This window comes from Suillus subalutaceus (assembly GCF_016647625.1).
Source record: "Suillus subalutaceus strain FC151 chromosome Unknown DFJ58scaffold_260, whole genome shotgun sequence".
NCBI classification, from domain to species: Eukaryota; Fungi; Basidiomycota; class Agaricomycetes; order Boletales; family Suillaceae; genus Suillus; species Suillus subalutaceus.
In genome coordinates this window covers 14,924-32,539 of record NW_024540509.1, presented here as the reverse complement: position 1 = coordinate 32,539, position 17,616 = coordinate 14,924, and the positions used below count along the sequence as shown (strand labels likewise).

At 48.8% G+C, this 17,616-nt stretch overlaps 5 protein-coding genes across 5 annotated transcripts; 3 read left to right on the top strand and 2 right to left on the bottom strand.

The window, feature by feature from the left end:
* The first annotated feature begins 330 nt into the window (after positions 1 to 330).
* On the top strand, positions 331 to 2,990 carry DFJ58DRAFT_822937 (major facilitator superfamily domain-containing protein). The gene is made up of 13 exons (XM_041392089.1): positions 331 to 578; positions 642 to 785; positions 847 to 912; positions 965 to 996; positions 1,052 to 1,150; positions 1,204 to 1,403; positions 1,455 to 1,650; positions 1,702 to 1,902; positions 1,954 to 1,992; positions 2,047 to 2,200; positions 2,248 to 2,326; positions 2,373 to 2,476; positions 2,535 to 2,990. The coding sequence occupies exons 2-13, from the start codon at positions 723 to 725 to the stop codon at positions 2,808 to 2,810; spliced, it is 1,509 nt and encodes a 502-aa protein (XP_041235849.1). The 5' UTR covers positions 331 to 578; positions 642 to 722; the 3' UTR covers positions 2,811 to 2,990.
* A 356-nt stretch (positions 2,991 to 3,346) lies between these two features.
* On the top strand, positions 3,347 to 4,160 carry DFJ58DRAFT_822934 (microsomal signal peptidase 12 kDa subunit). Its single transcript, XM_041392088.1, has 4 exons — positions 3,347 to 3,476; positions 3,530 to 3,589; positions 3,642 to 3,728; positions 3,785 to 4,160. The coding sequence occupies exons 1-4, from the start codon at positions 3,444 to 3,446 to the stop codon at positions 3,851 to 3,853; spliced, it is 249 nt and encodes an 82-aa protein (XP_041235848.1). The 5' UTR covers positions 3,347 to 3,443; the 3' UTR covers positions 3,854 to 4,160.
* A 151-nt stretch (positions 4,161 to 4,311) lies between these two features.
* Positions 4,312 to 8,618, top strand: DFJ58DRAFT_822931 (uncharacterized protein). Its single transcript, XM_041392087.1, has 6 exons — positions 4,312 to 4,895; positions 4,954 to 5,305; positions 5,359 to 5,661; positions 5,713 to 7,489; positions 7,539 to 8,232; positions 8,286 to 8,618. The coding sequence occupies exons 1-6, from the start codon at positions 4,365 to 4,367 to the stop codon at positions 8,388 to 8,390; spliced, it is 3,762 nt and encodes a 1,253-aa protein (XP_041235847.1). The 5' UTR covers positions 4,312 to 4,364; the 3' UTR covers positions 8,391 to 8,618.
* A 296-nt stretch (positions 8,619 to 8,914) lies between these two features.
* On the bottom strand, positions 8,915 to 10,567 carry DFJ58DRAFT_822929 (uncharacterized protein). Its single transcript, XM_041392086.1, has one exon. It carries the CDS (start codon positions 10,321 to 10,323, stop codon positions 9,058 to 9,060), a length of 1,266 nt encoding a protein of 421 aa, XP_041235846.1. The 5' UTR covers positions 10,324 to 10,567; the 3' UTR covers positions 8,915 to 9,057.
* A 755-nt stretch (positions 10,568 to 11,322) lies between these two features.
* Positions 11,323 to 14,955, bottom strand: DFJ58DRAFT_822927 (fungal-specific transcription factor domain-containing protein). The gene is made up of 16 exons (XM_041392085.1): positions 14,594 to 14,955; positions 14,121 to 14,534; positions 14,030 to 14,060; positions 13,869 to 13,977; positions 13,795 to 13,813; positions 13,663 to 13,741; positions 13,399 to 13,609; positions 13,130 to 13,346; positions 12,977 to 13,078; positions 12,828 to 12,927; positions 12,736 to 12,772; positions 12,590 to 12,686; positions 12,455 to 12,536; positions 12,361 to 12,404; positions 11,743 to 12,311; positions 11,323 to 11,692 (listed from the first exon to the last, which is right to left on the bottom strand). The coding sequence occupies exons 1-16, from the start codon at positions 14,780 to 14,782 to the stop codon at positions 11,575 to 11,577; spliced, it is 2,418 nt and encodes an 805-aa protein (XP_041235845.1). The 5' UTR covers positions 14,783 to 14,955; the 3' UTR covers positions 11,323 to 11,574.
* Positions 14,956 to 17,616: the final 2,661 nt, after the last annotated feature.

The window sequence follows — 17,616 nt, the reverse complement described above, 5'->3', positions numbered from 1 at the left end:
CCCCGGTTGAACAGGTAAGATTGATTACCTAGTGGTTACGCAGTACAGCTATTGCATATTTCGTACCCGTATTGGTGTTCAAAACGGGCGGTTATTCATTCTGCCTGCTCCTAAAATGTAGTGATCTAAAACGGATAACTGCAATCTGCGACTTATGCTTCTTTGGAGAAGCGATGGTTCACAGATGGAGTCACCTACATGTCGTTGTGCCAGGAGCTGACTGTCATTTTTATTTCATTAGGAGTATCATCCGCATCATATAGTACATGCAACATACCATCAAGCGCTCGACCTGTGGCGAGTTCCCCCAAGACATATGTCAGTCACTATGCGAGACTATGTATAGTCTTGCAAGGAGGGTGATTCAAACGGGAGTCGGTGCGGCCGAGCGCCATTTTCTGGTTTGGAGTCTGAAACAGACGATGATACAGAACTACCTGACCTTCACTTACGCCGTTTCTCCAACAGTTTAACAGGTGAAACGGACCACCTACCCGCGCAGATCCTGGTGGTACCGATCTCCTGGTATCACAGAAGATTTATCATCAAATGGTGGAATTTCAGGATCCGTGCGGAAGGTAGGATATACGACTTACTAAAGGCTGACACTAAAAGCTGACGTACCTTCGCATCGTACATAGATATTTATATGCTGGTGTGAAGCCTAAACGGAATTCTAATACCACAGTTGTCCTCCACAACTTGACTTGGAGTGCCAGATCATGGGCTTGAGTGCACGGGATATTGCATTTATCATTGCCCTTTGTGGTGTCACAACTCTGAATGTAAGTATGAACAACTGTTTTCTGGAATGTCTCCAATTCATAAACTCGATGTGGAACCAAGGTTTTCCTCGTCGGCGCTGTCACAGTTGCACTTCCCACTATTGGAAGAGACCTTAATTTCCAAGAGGTTTGTTTCATATTACACGCACACTGCTCTAACACGATATCCATGTGTCTAGGGTAACCTTTACTGGCCGGTTAATGTGAATTCGTACGTCCCTACAAGAATTGCGCCACAACTGTGAGGCACTGATATCGTTAAATAGTTTGTCATTTGGCGGCTTGCTTTTATTCTGCGGAAGACTGGGGGACATATTTGGAGGCCGCTTCATGTTCCTGGTTGGGTCTCTATGGTTCGCGATTTGGTCAGTAGTCAATTTTGAATTTTTGAATTTTTAAATTACAAAATTCACACCAGGAGTCTTGCAACGGCCTTCGTTCCAAGTTCAGATGTTTTCATCGTAGATATGGCGCTCTTGGGAATAGGATCGGCTGCCAACACTCCCGCTGCGATTGGATTATGTTCGTCATATTTTCCACCAGGAGAAAACAGGAACAAGGCCTTCAGCGCACTGGGTGTTGGATCGCCTGTGGGTTTTATTCTGGGCATTATTGCTAGTAAGTTTTGCGTAGCAACATTTCTGATGGACAATTCATTTAACTTTGAAGGCGGTCTTTTGACTGAAAGTCGCGCCACATGGCGTTCATTGTTCTGTATTCAAGCCGGTCTTGCTGTTTTCTTCGTTTGTCTTGCTCTCGTGGTATTTCCAAAAGATCACTCAAATCGGCGTTATAACAAAGGTTTAGACTGGGGTGGCGCTGTGCTAAGCACAACTGGCCTTGGCCTTCTAACATTCAGCCTCTCGTAAGAACACGCCCTACATTTCGCAGCAGGCGTCACTGAACTGAATTCGAGCGACTCCACAAGTGCTCAAAAGGGTTGGTTGGCTCCCCAGGTACTTAGCCTATTCCTCGTGTCCATCGTTTTGCTGGTCGCATTCGTCTTCTTCGAGCACTGGAGGGAATCAAGAAACATGTCCGTTCTCGTACCTCTGAGCATCTGGAAGCAGCCTAGAGCAAAGTTGGGTCCCCTCGTTGGCGTGGTATTTTTTGGTTGGTGCGTGTATTTCCGAGGGATCGGTCTCTTAGTCACTCATGTTCCTTGCAGGTTTAGTTTCGATACTCTAAATTATTTCTTCACACTATAGTATGCTGATCTATTTCAATCAATTCATCTTCATTGACCACTGATGGTCTTCAGCTTCCAACAGGTACAACTGCTGGATCCATTGCAAACCTCTCTTCGGTTCATACCCATGGCTATCGCTGGAGCGCTTCCTAGCATCGTAGCAGGATATTGTGTTGCCCGCGTGCCTGCACAGATCTTAATGTTGATCAGTTTGCTCGTCAGCTTAGTAAGTGATTCAACCTCAACTGAGAATAAATGTTCAATCTTGGGAAGGCGTCAAGCGCAATCTTCGCTTTGATAAACCCGGATCTCGACTACTGGTACATGGCATTTTTTATGATGATCACCATTGGTACGTTATTTCTTCTCTCAGTGAAAAGAGGCTGATATTGCTGCAGCTGGGGTGGTTATCGTGTATCCATTAGGGAACCAACAAATTGTTGTATCGCTCGATGAAGATTCGCAATCCCTTGCAGGTGGCATTTTCAGCGTTACCACAAGAGTAGGGGATTTTATCTCTCCTCAGCTCATTTTGTTTCGCTGAGCTTTTTTGTGAGCAGCTTGCTACAGCACTCGGACTTGCAGTGACGTCTGAGATCGCGGATTCCGTGTCCAAAACATACAACAACGAGCATCCAGACCTCGATGCCCAGTCGCCAGAAGTCTTGATGGTCGGTTTCCGAGCAGCTGGGTGGACTTGTTTCGCATCGACACTTTTGGGCATCGTCATCGTCATCTTTGGGTTGAAAGACCTCGGTATTATTGGTAAAAAACACACACACACGCGAGGACGCGGAACGATCAGACAATCCCGACTCGGAGTTGGCCCAGAGTGACCCGGAGTCGCTCAAGTAAAAAGGAGCATCATTGTTTAGCAAAAGGCTGACGAATTGTTGTGGAATCTCCTTTGTTTTGTACAGTATCCAATGGACGGCGATTTGCGTTTGGACAGAGTATCAGTTATGTACCACACTAGACTAGAAGGCCCTCATATATCTATATAAGTATGCTTGCTGCTAAAAGTGCGATGTGCTGTTTGACACGAGTGATCTCAAACGGACGTAACAGTGATACTCACTCAGACCCCTGGAGTATTGTAGCAGTTCGGCGCCGACGGCAGGACAAGGCCGAGCGCCGTAGCCCATGTTAAAGACTTGGTTAAAGATGCAATTCATTAAGGCCGTACCTGACTTGAACGGCTTCCTCAGTCAGGTCCTAGTAGATGAATGGATCTTGAGTTCCTGGCAGTGCGGAGGAGGGTAATTATTTAAGCCGTGTATATGTTTCTCTTGTTATAATTAGCGCTGGCATCGAGTCGATGGCCTATGATACGGGAGCGTGATAGTTTTGCCTGATGATGATCCGGGGCCCACATGCAACCAAGTCCTTTCGAGATAGGCAACATATTCCCACGCAAGTCGTGTCACTTTCACCTGCATATGCATTATTGCACTTTCTAGACAACAGTCATGACCATACAGGAGCTAGTGGAAGGCAGAATAGCGGGTGTGCTTTTTTGGTTCTTCGGGACGGAGCTGACCATATAACAATTCAGGACTTCAAAGGGCAAAAAACGGCGGACGATATTGTTCGCGTGGTACTCATTACTAGCACGGTACGTACCCTTCACCGTCGCTGCGTTTAACCAATTAGATCTCTTCTGGCAGTTCCTCTCTTTTGTGATTGGGTTTGCCTTCAGCTCTCTCATGATAACAATGAGTACGTTTGCACTCTGTACTGTAGCGCTGTCTCTGGTGAGTTTATTTGGCGAGTCGTTCATGTACCCAATCAATTCATACTTTTGCTATAGGTTGTCCTGCCTCCTTGGCCTATGTTCAATCACCATCCAGTGATATGGTTATCTGACAGTCAGAAGTAATAATCGGTGTTTATTAACTCCTGCGGTAGAAGGACTGCTTCTGATAATCCATTATTTGCAAAGAGTGAGTCTTATTAATACATATGCTATTTCTGCGCTTCGACAGCCTGAGAGTACTAGGTGAGCTTCTTGCGGTAATTGTTATCCTTGCTTCCCCATGCGCGTATCTGGGCTATGATTCTAGTGCCTTGCCATAGTGGTTGGCATCGTTACCTCTGCACTAGCAATGTATTACACGGCCTCAGCCATTTCAATATCCACGTTTTGCAAGTTCTGAATGAGGAAGAAGGACATGGATCGTTTTCACCTTAGGGGATTAAGATGAGACCTGATGAGACATACATGAGAAAATCTGGGTTCGGATTATCAACTGGGAGCAAATCTCCGTTTGCGAACATAGACGCTCGACCGCCCTGACTGATTTTAAAACATTGATTTGGAGGCGGTTTTACTAATAACTAGCGAGCACTGCCCTGCCTTTGAAAGTCCTTGGTTAACGTTAGAGACGTTCATGGCAGCATTCTACCCGTCGTCTATGGCAGCGCCGCTAGGACAGGTGCCTGAAGAATCTGGTTTGGTTACGCCGTCGCACGCAAGAACTTATGAGTTTGATATGGCCATCACGCAACCACCTTCGGCTCATCAGCCACAGCTTCTTTCATCACCTCCACCAGCAAGGTCACATACTTTAACACCGTCAACAACAGCTACAACAACCTTTAGGACGGTGACCACGACGCAAAATACTGCTATTCCACGCCCTTTACCCTCTCCAAGGCCGCAGGCCACGTCTCACAGGCCCCGCCCAGTTTCATTGCCTCCACAAGCATTCACTGCTACCACAACTTCAATGTCAAGTTCTTCAGACCGCGAAAGGCAGCAGACTACAGACTCAAAACACCGTCAGATCAGAGATGGTTCAACTAGCAAGCAGGGTCGAAGCTCAAACCGCATCCTTGGTGATTATACCTTGACCAAGACGCTTGGGGCTGGCAGTATGGGAAAGGTCAAGTTGGCTATTCACAATGTCACGGAAGAGAAGGTGCGTGCTACGTTCGTATCGAACATGAATTATCGTTCAAATACCTGATTGTTCGTAGCTCGCCGTCAAAATCCTCCCCCGAGTGTATCCGCAGGCTTCCCAGCCAAATGGTTCAAATGCAACTCCAGAAGCAGTCGCAAAGCAGGCCTCAAAAGATGCCTCGAAAGAGATACGCACTCTCCGTGAAGCTGCCCTCTCTATGCTTCTCCATCACCCATACATCTGCGGCATGCGTGAGATGATCGTCCATCAACATCATTATTACATGGTATTCGAATATGTGAACGGTGGCCAGATGCTCGACTACATTATCAGTCACGGTCGGTTGCGGGAACGTGTCGCTCGCAAGTTCGCTCGTCAGATAGGAAGTGCGCTAGATTACTGCCATCGAAACAATGTGGTTCATCGAGGTCCGTGGTTGCTGTATCCGGATTGTCTCACATTCTCATTGTCTTTCTCGCAGATCTCAAAATCGAAAACATCCTCATATCTGAAACAGGTAACATCAAGATCATCGACTTTGGCCTGTCTAATCTCTACGACCCTTCCTCCACTCTGTCGACCTTTTGTGGTTCGCTATACTTTGCGGCTCCTGAGCTCCTTAATGCGAAGGTCTACATAGGACCAGAGGTTGATGTATGGAGTTTTGGAGTTGTCCTGTACGTGCTCGTATGCGGCAAAGTGCCTTTCGACGATCAGAGCATGCCAGCACTGCATGCCAAAATTAAGCGCGGGCTGGTCGAGTATCCTGTGTGGTTAAGCGCAGGTGCGTCCAAATTGTATTGTGAAGTATGTTGCTCACTAATCGATTCTCCAGAATGCAAGCACTTACTCTCCCGAATGCTTGTCACTAACCCCGCTGCGCGTGCCTCACTGACCGAGGTACTTGAGCATCCATGGATGACTCGCGGCTTCAGTGGTCCCCCTGACTCACACATGGTACACCGAGACCCGCTCCGACCCGATGACCTTGATAAGCAAGTCATCAAAGGCATGAAAGGCTTCGAATTTGGAACTGATGAGGAAATCGAACGAAACCTCCGAAAGGTGCTCGAATCTGACGGTTATGTCCGCGCGGTCCAGGCATGGGACCGCAAGCGCGGTGGTCGCAATGGCTCAAACCACCGTTTGGAGTTCTCTAACTCTTCACTTGCTATATCCTTCGATGGATCGGCCACGAATGCGCACAAGAATGAGTCTACGATGAGCCCTTCAAAGAAATCGAAACGTTTTTCCGGGTTTGACTTTTATCGCCGCAAGCTGTTCTCCCCTTCCTCATCGCCGCCCACTACTCCTTCTCACTCGCCTCCCACCTCTCAGTCACTTCTGTCAATCGGCGATGGCGCGCGCGACCCCCTCGACCCAACGCAGGGATTCCATCCACTGGTTACAATGTATTACCTCTCCCGCGAGAAGTTGGAGCGCGAACGTGTCTATGGTCCCGGGCGCTTTGCTAGCTCCCAGCTCTCCATTCAATCGGCCACCGCAGCCAATGCATCCGCCGCTGACGCTTCTGCACTACCTCCTTACCCGGCTAAGACCCTCACTCAACCTGCTCCTGTCAAGAAGGAGCAACAGCAGCTTGCCACCTCTGCATCTGCTAAAGCAGACTACGGCATGCCTCTCCCGCGCTTTCCCGCGCCTGAGACGTCGCACTACTCCGACATGTCCTATGATGCAGCATCCGCAGCGGCTTCCCCGACCTCTGCTGCATTCCACGGGCAAGTGAGAGCGCGTGACTCGGGGCTGCCTCCACCTACTACGAAGCATGTCGAAATTTCCCAACCACCCACGCCAACACCAGGGCCAACGACAGCACTTCCGCGTGCTCCACCTGCGTCCACTCATCGACGCAGCCACAGCATGAGCCAGCGGCCAACTGCACTCCGTGCATGGGGTGGAGGGTTTGTTAGTGGCGAAAGTCGTGTAGACGAGCATGGCGAGGAGCAGGGCCCTCATTCGGCTGGTCTGGAGGACGAGTTTACGGAGCAGGATAAGGTTCTGTCCGCGGGGGATCGTGCACACACACACGACAGTCCGTTGTCAGCTGGCGCAACGCTCGTGCGCAAGTTTGGTACGCTTCTGGTTGGGAAGGGCGATGATAATAAACGGAATATCAGCAAACGAGCGACGATGTTAGGCGGCGTGCCATTGCGATCATCGGGAGATGATGGCGAGAAAGCTGCTGAATCGTCTTGGAAGCAGGGCGCGGATGTTGATGTACGCAGATCCTCCATCGTTGCCCCTCAGCCTATTACTACTAGCCAGAGCCAGCCTCTTGGAAACGTGCACAGACGAGCTGCCACGATCCTTGACCCACAAGGTCGTCAGATGCGGCACGAGCGCCGGAGTAGCACTGGTGGAGCTTTGCTCCCTAGTATCGGTGGCACCATCGGACGACACCGTCGGCCATCGACTGGTTACGGGACGAGCAGCGGACGTCCAACTGGCTTGAGTGGCTTTGGACACACTGAGAAGGTGGAGGAGAATGTTGAGCAGGAGGCAGTTGATCAGGACGATGGCTTCAAGGATGAGCAGAGTGGACACCACAGTGACAAGGAATTCAAGCCTGTGCATCTTAAGGGGCTGTTCAGGTGAGCGCGAATCTTGTGTTTATTTGGACAGTGCTGACATGTGCGACAGTGTTGCGACTACTTCTACAAAACCTCCATCAGTGCTCAAGGCTGATATTAAGAAGGTTCTGGACCGAATGCAAGTTCAATATCGGGAGACACGGGGTGGCTTTGAGTGCATCCATGTACCCTCCATTGACATTTCATCTGTCCCCGAATCAACTCAGGTCCAAGGACGCTCTAGTCATCACCGCAGAACTGCTTCTAATGGCTCTAACGAAACTGGAATTACGCCTCGATCGCTTGTGAAGAAAGCGTCGAAGATGTCTTTTGGTATGAAGTCTAAGGAACGGGAAAGGGAAAGGGAGAGCATGAAGGAAAAAGAGCACGAGGCTCCCTTGGAGAAAGAGCTCCCTCACAGGCCGTCGATCGGGACTGCATTAAGCGCCACTCCCAGCAGTGGATCGTCTTCATTCTTCAATGTATCCTCTAATACCCACACCATTATGGCGGACAATTCTCGGCATCTGGAAGCCAACGTACCTGTGCCAGGGACACCTCATGAAGAACAGCGTGATCCATTCCGCTCGCAAACACCGGTAAAAGGCAAGGTCTTACCGCCCATACCTCGTGATTTTGCTGCTACGCCACAGCCGCACACTCCGCGGCCGGCACCTTTGCCTACCGGTGAAGTCGATCGTGAAGTATTCGAATCTATCGGTGCCAGTTCGCTATCAGTCCGTTTCGAAATTAACATTATTAAGGTAGGATATTCCTCCTCGTCATCGTCTCGAACATCTGACAGACTTTCCCCTAGGTTCCTTGGCTGCCACTCCACGGCATACAGTTCCGGAGGGCTGGTGGTGATGGCTGGCAATACCAGATGCTTGCCCGGAGAGTTCTTACCGAGCTTAAGCTATGACCAATCGCCTTCGTGGTCCCATTATGATTTGCCTCTTTCCAAGGCATCCTCATGCTCAATGTTTCTATCTTTTGCGAGATATCTTTTTCTTTATGATTTTCTCTCCTTTCTCCAGTTAAAACGGTGAGACACAACGTGTCACAGGTGTTCCGTTCATACGCTGCTGAATACTTACTTGCCCGCTCATTTCTCATGTGTATCAATGCTTCTCTCGGGGACGGCAATAATACCTATCTTACATATTCTTCCATCTTGCTTTGGAAGTACTGTACAGAACGATGGAAACTCCGCAAGAATCCGTACTGCCCTCGCTTCAGTTGTGTCACGACGTCTGAGCTGCTTTCTCACTTGAAAGATCAACATTCATCCATGCTGAATTAACTCGGGCCGCCCAAGACTCGGACTCGGAATGTGAGGATAAGCATGAATGCGGTGATAAGATGCTTGAGCCGGATACAAACAAGGACAAAATCAACTTATACGTATGGGCGTCGACGGTCCTGGTCCCATAGTTTGGTATAGGGAAAAATTATGCCTATTGAAAATTCAACGCAAGCGACAAACCGGCTAGAGTTGAAGCATTATAACTTTTTGAATAGAAATAAAGACCAACTAGTACCAATTTAATTCGACAATAAATAGCTGGTATAGATTGCACATAAGATCATCAGACAATCTTGAGCCTACCCCTTGGCAAGGATTGGACGGTCTGGAACAACTCTGCGACATCATCCCACCCCTCAAGACCCAGCCCTAACATACCCGGAACCATCCAGGTCAGCGACACTCCAGCATCTTTGCAAGCCTCCGTGACACTAACGAACGGCTCGCTCGTAGTCGCAAACGCCAAATCGGCATCATCCTTGAGAGCTACGGCAAGATGCAACAGGTTTCGTGCATTCTCGGATGAGATATATGCGACAAAACGATCCGAAGGAGACAGCAACATTGCTGAAATGGCAAGCCGGCGAAGCGTGCGAGGTAAAAACGGAAATATGTTTGAAGTCGTCGGAGATACGTAAATGAATGTCTCGAGAGCAGGGCAACATTCCAGTGAACGGCACGGATCAAGCATGTGTATCATTAAAAATCGAAGACGCTCGCCGGTCGAGTCGAATGTGAGCAGAGGCGTGATATCTGGTGGAGGGATACTTTGAAGGCGACTTGGGATGATGACAAGCTTCTGCAGGACTTGCGCACTGCTTGCATCCTCATCAGGTCCACGAAGAAGGTCGATGACCCCTGGGACTGATAAGTAGGTGCAATGCAAGATGAGGCTGCGGAGTTTTCCCAGTGAGGTAGGGAGTGAATGGTCAAATGGCCATGTCTCGAAATACATTATCTCCAAGGTTTCCAGGAACGGCGCAGCGCGCCCTAGAGCATGAATGAGTGATTTTCCACTGCGCCCCACACTTCCCACCAGTTTAAGAGAGCGCAACGACAGGAAGTCAAAGCGCCCAACTTTAGTTGGCAATGAATGACCAAATATCTTGTCCATGGCGCCGTAAATTTCCACTTTCGCAATTTGCGGCATCGAACTGAAGCAACCGTCCAAGGCAGCGCAAAAATTATTGCGGTTCAATAGCCGTGCTGAATCGCCTGCGTCCATTGTAAAGATTATCATGATGCGCGAATGGGAGCCAAATTTCCGCAGAATTGAACACAGCTGGAGAATACTCTCATCCCGCCATGGGACGATGAGGGTGTGCAACATGATTTCGCGGGTGAAAGTACACCAAGTTCGACAGACCAACGCAAACTGAATGAATGCACGAAGATCGTGTCGATACTGTTGCCATGACCTATCTATGAATTTCGGTCTGGGGAGTAGAGATGGAGGAGTGGGTGAAAGATGTTGTAGAATTGATGGTACGAGCTCGGGAGGTATGTGCACTGTTAGCGACCCGTGGCGGTTATGAGTACCAAGGGACATGTCATGAAATACAACGCGACAGCGGAGCGATTGCAGTGGTGCTACAAGCCCTGTTGCCCGTCGCCTTGGTGGAACAAGAGCCTAGGCTCAGCGAGTCACACATCGATGATCAATATCCCACGAAGATTGTGTATCATCCAGGACGTGACATACCAAGATGTGAGCCGAGTGTTAGACGCCCACTATTTATTACCATCATGATGGTATGCGGTGTTTTGATTAATAGGGCCTAGGACGGATGAGAAGACATTGTTTGACATTGTTTGAGGAGGAGTTACTAACAACGTTCCTGCCTCATGTCGAGGTCCAGAAAGAGCGGACATATCGGAGATATGGGTCGACATGGACAGGGGATCGTACAATGTACATGAGCGATAAGCAGAACGTATACTGACACGCCATAATATTGGCAGCGGAAAAAGAATTCTGGATCCCCAGCATGATATGCAACGTTCAGCCGCACTTCCCGGATATGGTCCAGGGCTTCATAATTGATCACTCGCAACCCTGGATTACTGCCCCCCTCCAGAGTTTTGTCAATATTGAAATGAGCGCTCACGGGACAAGTAACTGACCGAAATTATTTCTTCAGCCAAGCGCACATTCCATCAGCCGGAGTCTCGATGGGCCGCCGTGCCAAGGCCCAGAGGCGAGGAAAAAGGATAATAATAATGCGATCAGAAGAGGAGTCCAACTTGAAATTAATGATCAAGTGCTAGTTTAGTTCCGTGATGCATTTTACAGCTTGCGGCGAGCGTCCTACTCGGACTGGCAAGCTGCATGGGTTTAGAACTACTAGTATGCAGTCCTCGGGGTTATGCCGCGCTAACCCTGCCAAGTATTTTTATCCCTTCAATTCGTGCTTCTGGTCAGAGATTCAACCCGACATTGCCATAGTTCAAACGTTCCTATATGTGATTGCCGGTCGGCAGCAGTTGCGTTAGCCGTTCAAGTTGTCGAGCGCGCCATGGGCGCCGAATCAGTTAACATAACTTGGGCAAAACTTGAAGGCAATATTTCAAAGCCTTATTAAAGCTCGAGTCAAGACAATTTTGAGATGCTGCTAATGTCGTCTACGTGTGTAAGATTCTGAAACACAAAACATGAATGACCAAGTGTACAGTGTACGGTAGTGAAAGCAAGATCATGAATACAGTAGTACTGTATGAAACCAAAGAACAATCAATAATAGAAGAGAAATTTCCGACCCTTGACGACGTCATATAACCAAGTGTCCTACGGACGAAAAAGTTACATTGCTAGCTGTGGTTCAGCTGTATACCCTCCAAAGCTTGGGTGGATGCCAGGTATTCCGTGATTGTAAACTTCTGCGACGCCGTTCAAGTGTGGTCCTTCTGGCCAGGAGAACCTTTGAAAACGATCAGTCACGTCGCAGAGAAGAATAGACACAGAACACACCCTGGCATCATCATGTTACTCCACCAGGCATCGTTGAGTGCATGCATAGCTGCCAATGTCCCGCTCTCCGATAGCACATCTGCCATTCCAACATCCATATCGCTATCTAAAACTCCATGGTTCGACTGAGCGCGAGAGTAAGTAGCTTCGGAATATATCATGGGAGTCGCGGAAGGAGGTGTGGATGCCTGCGATGAAGAGCTTGAAGTGCCTCGGTTGAGAGTCATCTGCATGGAATCATTATCGCGTCCTTGCTGTGACATGCCTGGCGCTGGTCCACCAGCGTATCTTGTCCCTGAAGATGACGAGGGTTGCGAAGCGAAGCTACGAGGTTCAGGTTGACGAGAAACTTGGCCTTGAGGTGGAACGTGTTGAAGACGCCCACCAACAGAGCCTCCACCTTTCCTATGTCTCGTAAGAAGGCTGGCAAGGAATCGAGCATATAGGCGTGGTGTGTGACGTTCATCAATGGCAAGATCTTGAAGCGTCGTGATCAGGCGGCCAATGAGTTCAAAGATCTCGTCCTCCATCTGGCGGGTCAACAGCTGAGCAAACTCGGGACGCAGAAGCTGAGTAATGAGGTGAGAACAGCGCCACATGGGATATGTAACCTTTTACCTTGAGCATGAATGCAGAGGCGAAAGACGCAAAGACGAAGTGACCTTGGAATATAATGAGACCGAGAACGTTACCGATCAGAATAGTATATTACCATCAGGGGCAGCACGCATGAGACCACTAGGTGCCAGCACTTCGATCATTTGCTTAATGACCACTTTTGCGGAGTCGAAACACTGTATAAAGTTCAATAAGATGGCTTGGGATACGGAGCCACACAAGTACTGACCTTATCAAGAAAGACGTTGTCACTCGCCTCCATGCCTCGTTGGAAGGCGTGTTGAAATCCGAAAGAGTACATGACAAGACGTGAATAGCTGACCAAGCTAGAGGCACATCAGCTGGTCTCGCAGACGATTGAAACACAGAACTTACAAGGGTAGCAGAGTGCATCGGAATACACTTCCAGGATCTAAGGCACAGGAATGAGCACGTGTTTAACCATTGCTTCTGGAATGAAATCATACCTCCAGGGTCAGATTCCTCATTAAAGCGTCTGGTCCATTCCTCAAAATAGTTTGTAAGATGACGATCGTGTTCTAACGTAACCTGAAGGAAGTTGATACCCTGCAAGGCCGGTTTAGTCACGAAGTCGACGCCAATGAAGGGCGCAAACCTTGTTCAAACCGGTTGGAGAGCTGGGGTCTGAGAAAATATCGTCATGGAACCGGCCCACGATGCGAAGAAGCGTTGAATAAGCGCATAGGTGGATATCAAACTTCAGTACAACTGATCAGCACCCGAGACGAGAAGATATATTGGAACACACCTTATCTCTGAAACGAGATTGTTTGTACCAGTCTGCGGAATGACGAGTGATATAGTCCTCCTTAATCGTCGAGGGCTTGCCAAACTGCGTAGCAGTTGATCTATCGATATTAAAACATATCATCCACACGCGAGTGCGATTCAACATCTCTCGCTCCTGGCGCTCCGTCTGGGGCTGTGTTGTAGAGACCTGATGCAAATTCAAGTCTGTAGCAATCCTAGAGTGACACCGATAAGTTCTAGAAATGAAAGGAAGGGTATATTGCATACCGCGCTGCAAGTCCTGTGTACAACCAGCTTCTGTCTTCCTCCCACCTGCGAGCTGGGACAGCATAAATGCTCATGAGAATGTAAGCTTGACATAACTCGACAGATTTCCAGCCGTCGATAAGCGCGTTAGCCGCGGAGTGTTTTGCAAAGTGCATAGCAACAGGATAGATCTCAGACTTCTCCTTGTAGTAACGCGAAGAAATAGTACAGACTGCATTTCAAGTCAGGCGTTTATCAGAGGATGTCAAGAGAATAGTTACGTACTAACGGTAAACAAGAAGGGACACCTTTGGAAGATGGATTGAGATGTATGTAACGTGGGATCGAGGAGGCCAATGAATGGCTGTAAGATAGGTAAGTTACAGCTTCTTCCTAGCTTTAGAAGCATACACTTACATTGATTTGCTTCCAGAATCTGTGTTGGCGGACATGCGTCAGCGGAAGGAAAGTAAAGAGCTGTGTGACCTTACATATCGAAAAGCTTTTCAACGTCAGTGTTATTCACGAGTCCGTGGAGAACTATCTCCGGCGTGTGCTGTTCCACCAAGGTTTTGCGGATATTCAAGTTCGAGGCAGGACCTACTAGGTCATTAGAAACAGCATGTATCATTGTTCCACGACAGCATCTTACCAGGCAAAAAGTACTCCTTATTGGCCACACCCTGCAAGTAATTACCGTCATTAACACAGGGTCGACATCATGAGAAACAGCCATTACTCACCACATTGTCATCGTCGTCTTCCGGTTTCGAGTTACCTGCACCAGTGATACCACCTTGGCGACCTCTACCTTTACCCTTGTCTTTATCTTTATCTAAAGACAAGTTTGCGAGCAGCCCGATAGGCACAGCAGCGTCAGGGAGTGAGTTCCTGACTTTCTCGACGTCCTCTTCTTCGACGGGACCCTCTTCAGCGTCGGGATCGTCATCCTCGGAATCATCCACAACAACTGCAGAGGGGTTGCGCAAGTTACGAAGGAAGTTAGGGTCGGTGGGCGAGGCCATTCCTGGTTGCTTGGTACTAGCCTGCAGACGATCAAGCCAGTCAACAATGTTCATGTTGTCACTGTCAGATGGTGATGTCGCTGCTTTGAAGGATGCAACCGAAAGCGGCGTCGCAAGGTAAGGGTTGTGCAACTGCTCGACAAGGAACGTCAGTGAACGAATATGTTGAAGCATCATGGCGAACGACCCACCTGCTTCAACAGAGACTCTATGATCTGATCCTTGTGACGGATCTGAGCCAAGAGGTACTCTCGTTTGCTAACGCGGGGAGGGTTATATGAGTATTGTGACATCGTGGACGACATAGTATCAGAAGATGAAGACGACAAAGACGACAAAGACGAAGAGGAATCAATAGATGAAGATCGCGAACGGGGCATATGAAGAACAGTCAACGGAAACAAAACAGCGGGAATGACTGACAACCAAAAATCAACCAGGTTTAAATAGAAACCAGGAAAGTGCGATGACAGACAATCAAAACGCAAGACTGACACGACTTGTACTTGGTTCTAAACGTGAATGACGGATAGAGAATAGCGGAACCGGAAATTGTGAGGACATTGACGACCGAGAATGAAAAGATTGAAAGATGTCTCGAGGCCGGCCTGGATCTCCAGATATGGATACATGCTCGACTTCAATCATATCCCATTTGACTTAGCGGGAAGGCCAGCCCATGCCGAGACAAGCGTAAAAAAATACAGTCGGTACAAAGACAAGCCCCGGTTCCAAATAAAGAACGAGAAGTTACGACATCCAAAATGAAGGATGATCGTCGTTTTGAAATCAGAAGGACAAGTCAAAGACTTACTTTGGCGCTGTCCTAGGTTTACGACCCTCTACGATGCAAGGGTGCCCTCCGGTTGCGCAACGCTTGCATGTACTAGCCCCATCCGGAAAGTCGCATTTCATCTGTAATGTCAACCGGAGACGAGTGAAACAGCAAACCGATGTTACAGATCGAATGAATGTGTTCAATCGAAGTCAATCGCAATCACATGACATCCAAATGCCAAATGAGGAATGCGGGAGGAGAACGTTACGTTCCGACAATCAAAGGGTCCAGGAGCCGGCAACACGGTGCACAAATGTGCGGGGTATGTTCGCACATTCGAGTCGTGCCGAGTGGAGGATAGGGCCGAACAGCGAAATAGGAGTTTGGCAGTAATCGGAAGATGTGGATGGAAGTCCGCAGGTGTGAAGAATTACGAGCCATCACCGGAGGTTAACAGATTCAGTTGCGGGAAGAACGATGATGCCGTGCGAGGGACCCACAACAGCCCCGGAAGGAGAAGCGGTGGTCCAAAAGGAGATCCGAAAGTGAGGGCACGAGTTTTCGTCGAGGCAGACATCAGACACCAAGGCACGTTCGGAGCAGATGTAGGCCGGAGACAGCGTGAATTCATGACGAAATGTATCGTGTCGTAGATTGCAAGGATATCAATTCATTGTAGATAGGAGAAGAGAACGAGAATTTGGTAAGCAATCAGATTATAGCACCAGAATATATGGAATGGAAGTGCAAAAAGAAAGATAACGTACCTTCAGGCGTTTACAATGTGTACACGCTCCAGTTCTGTAGTGGCATTCGTGAGAGCGCAAATTCGGAAAACGACAGAAGAGGCAGAAGATACATAGCAGTAGTTGGGGAAGTATCGCCGAGCCGAAAAGATGGAACGTGTGGGGCAAGACACGAGCGCCGGACGGGACAAGTCAATTAATTAGGTAAGCAAGATCGTCATCATTAGTGCGTGTATTTTCACGAGGGTAACAAGTCCAAAGACACCGTACGGGCAGGCGATTTTAAAAGCAAGGCGACGAAGGCGTGTAGAACGCAGCGTATAGCCAGGGTCGCAGGACGGGGGTTGACAAACCGGTAGAATCACGAAATCAGAGGTCAAGGTCAGCCAAGATGTCGAGTCGGCAGTGCAAGAAGGCGCGGTAACGTCAAGTCATCGTCAGGATTTAGCGTCGGTAACAGATGTAGCCGGAGCGGGAAGACAGAAAGTATAGCCGGAGTCGGGAGTCGGCACGAGAACATCGGCAGAGATAGCCGGTTCGGGTCGCATGTCAATCGCACAAGGTTGTGTAGAAGTTTTAGCAGTAGGACATCCGCAACGATCACAGATCGAAGGGCCAATTCAAACGTTGCGCAAGTGACATAAAAGTTGAGATGAACCGCAGCAAAAGGTTAGAGTGAAAAAGATGAAAGATTTAGCAAGACAAAACATAGCCATCCGCACCAAGGGTAGGAACACCAATGAAAAGATGAAAAAAAGAGAAAGAACGAACAAACGTGGAAGTGCACAAGTAAAAGCACGTCCGACCAGCGCGCATCGCAGACCGTAATGAAAAAAAATGACAGTGTCACAATCACAAACCAACAATTTTTGAGTGAGCGGAAGGAGCAAACGCAATTGACAGGTAGCACGACGTCAGCGGAAATTGTGTGACAAAGAAAAAAACACCGCAACCAGAACGAGGACATAAGGATGGAGCGCAGCGAGAAAGCAAGGTTCCACCCAGCATACAAGATCATGCGTGCCATCAAGGTCATACATACGTCGAGGTTAGTACGGTTGTTTTGGCCGCGGTAACACCATTAAAGAGTCATCAGATATCGGATCCAATGTTGATCGAGTTGGTTAGTATCGGGGTCAGTAATTGACATAACAAGAGCAGTCGTCATTGAAACCAGCAGTATCAAGCGCGCACGAGATCAGGACAGGGTCGTTGCGCCAACACAAATGGTTTAGTTACCACACGATGATCAACGAGCCAAACCATTTGCAGAAAGACGAGCCCCGAATAAGACGAGCATAAAGAAGCCACGTCCACGAAAGCAGGCGAGGAAACAGAAAAGGAAGAAAACGTACAAAACGGGGCTCAATCAGCACACTATTTCCGATTCAATAAACGTACGAGGTCACTCACTTGCGTTGACCCTGCATCCCTGTAGCCGCGCCTTGTGGAGGCATAGATGGTCCAGTCCATTCTACCACATCGTCGTCATCACTGTCATCGTCACTGTCGCCACCTCCACCGCCGCCCTGGGATGTCGATGGCCTTGGTCGCTTTGGAGCGCGAGCTCTTCGATTTGTTGCGGGGCGAGGGGCAGGCGGCTTCGGTCCGATTGGAGAGCGTGCGGGACCCGCTTGAGCCGTTGTCGTCGGTGCTGCAGTGATCGGCATAATCGGGCGCTGGCGTATCT

Bases quoted from the DNA above. Each gene is read 5' to 3' on its own strand.
- DFJ58DRAFT_822937 (XM_041392089.1), top strand. From the start codon at position 723: ATGGGCTTGAGTGCACGGGATATTGCATTTATCATTGCCCTTTGTGGT. The intron at 913-964 runs GTTTGTTTCATA...CCATGTGTCTAG, and splicing joins GAGACCTTAATTTCCAAGAG to GGTAACCTTTACTGGCCGGT. The intron at 2,477-2,534 runs GTAGGGGATTTT...TTTTGTGAGCAG, and splicing joins TTTTCAGCGTTACCACAAGA to CTTGCTACAGCACTCGGACT.
- DFJ58DRAFT_822934 (XM_041392088.1), top strand. From the start codon at position 3,444: ATGACCATACAGGAGCTAGTGGAAGGCAGAATA. The intron at 3,590-3,641 runs GTACGTACCCTT...CTCTTCTGGCAG, and splicing joins TGGTACTCATTACTAGCACG to TTCCTCTCTTTTGTGATTGG. The intron at 3,729-3,784 runs GTGAGTTTATTT...CTTTTGCTATAG, and splicing joins GTACTGTAGCGCTGTCTCTG to GTTGTCCTGCCTCCTTGGCC.
- DFJ58DRAFT_822931 (XM_041392087.1), top strand. From the start codon at position 4,365: ATGGCAGCATTCTACCCGTCGTCTATGGCAGCGCCGCTAGGACAGGTG. The intron at 5,662-5,712 runs GTGCGTCCAAAT...TCGATTCTCCAG, and splicing joins TCCTGTGTGGTTAAGCGCAG to AATGCAAGCACTTACTCTCC. The intron at 7,490-7,538 runs GTGAGCGCGAAT...CATGTGCGACAG, and splicing joins CATCTTAAGGGGCTGTTCAG to TGTTGCGACTACTTCTACAA.
- DFJ58DRAFT_822929 (XM_041392086.1), bottom strand. From the start codon at position 10,323: ATGTCCCTTGGTACTCATAACCGCCACGGGTCGCTAACAGTGCACATA.
- DFJ58DRAFT_822927 (XM_041392085.1), bottom strand. From the start codon at position 14,782: ATGCCCCGTTCGCGATCTTCATCTATTGATTCCTCTTCGTCTTTGTCG. The intron at 13,347-13,398 runs GTATGCAATATA...GTGTCACTCTAG, and splicing joins TACACAGGACTTGCAGCGCG to GATTGCTACAGACTTGAATT. The intron at 12,928-12,976 runs GTTTGCGCCCTT...CCGGCCTTGCAG, and splicing joins CTCCAACCGGTTTGAACAAG to GGTATCAACTTCCTTCAGGT.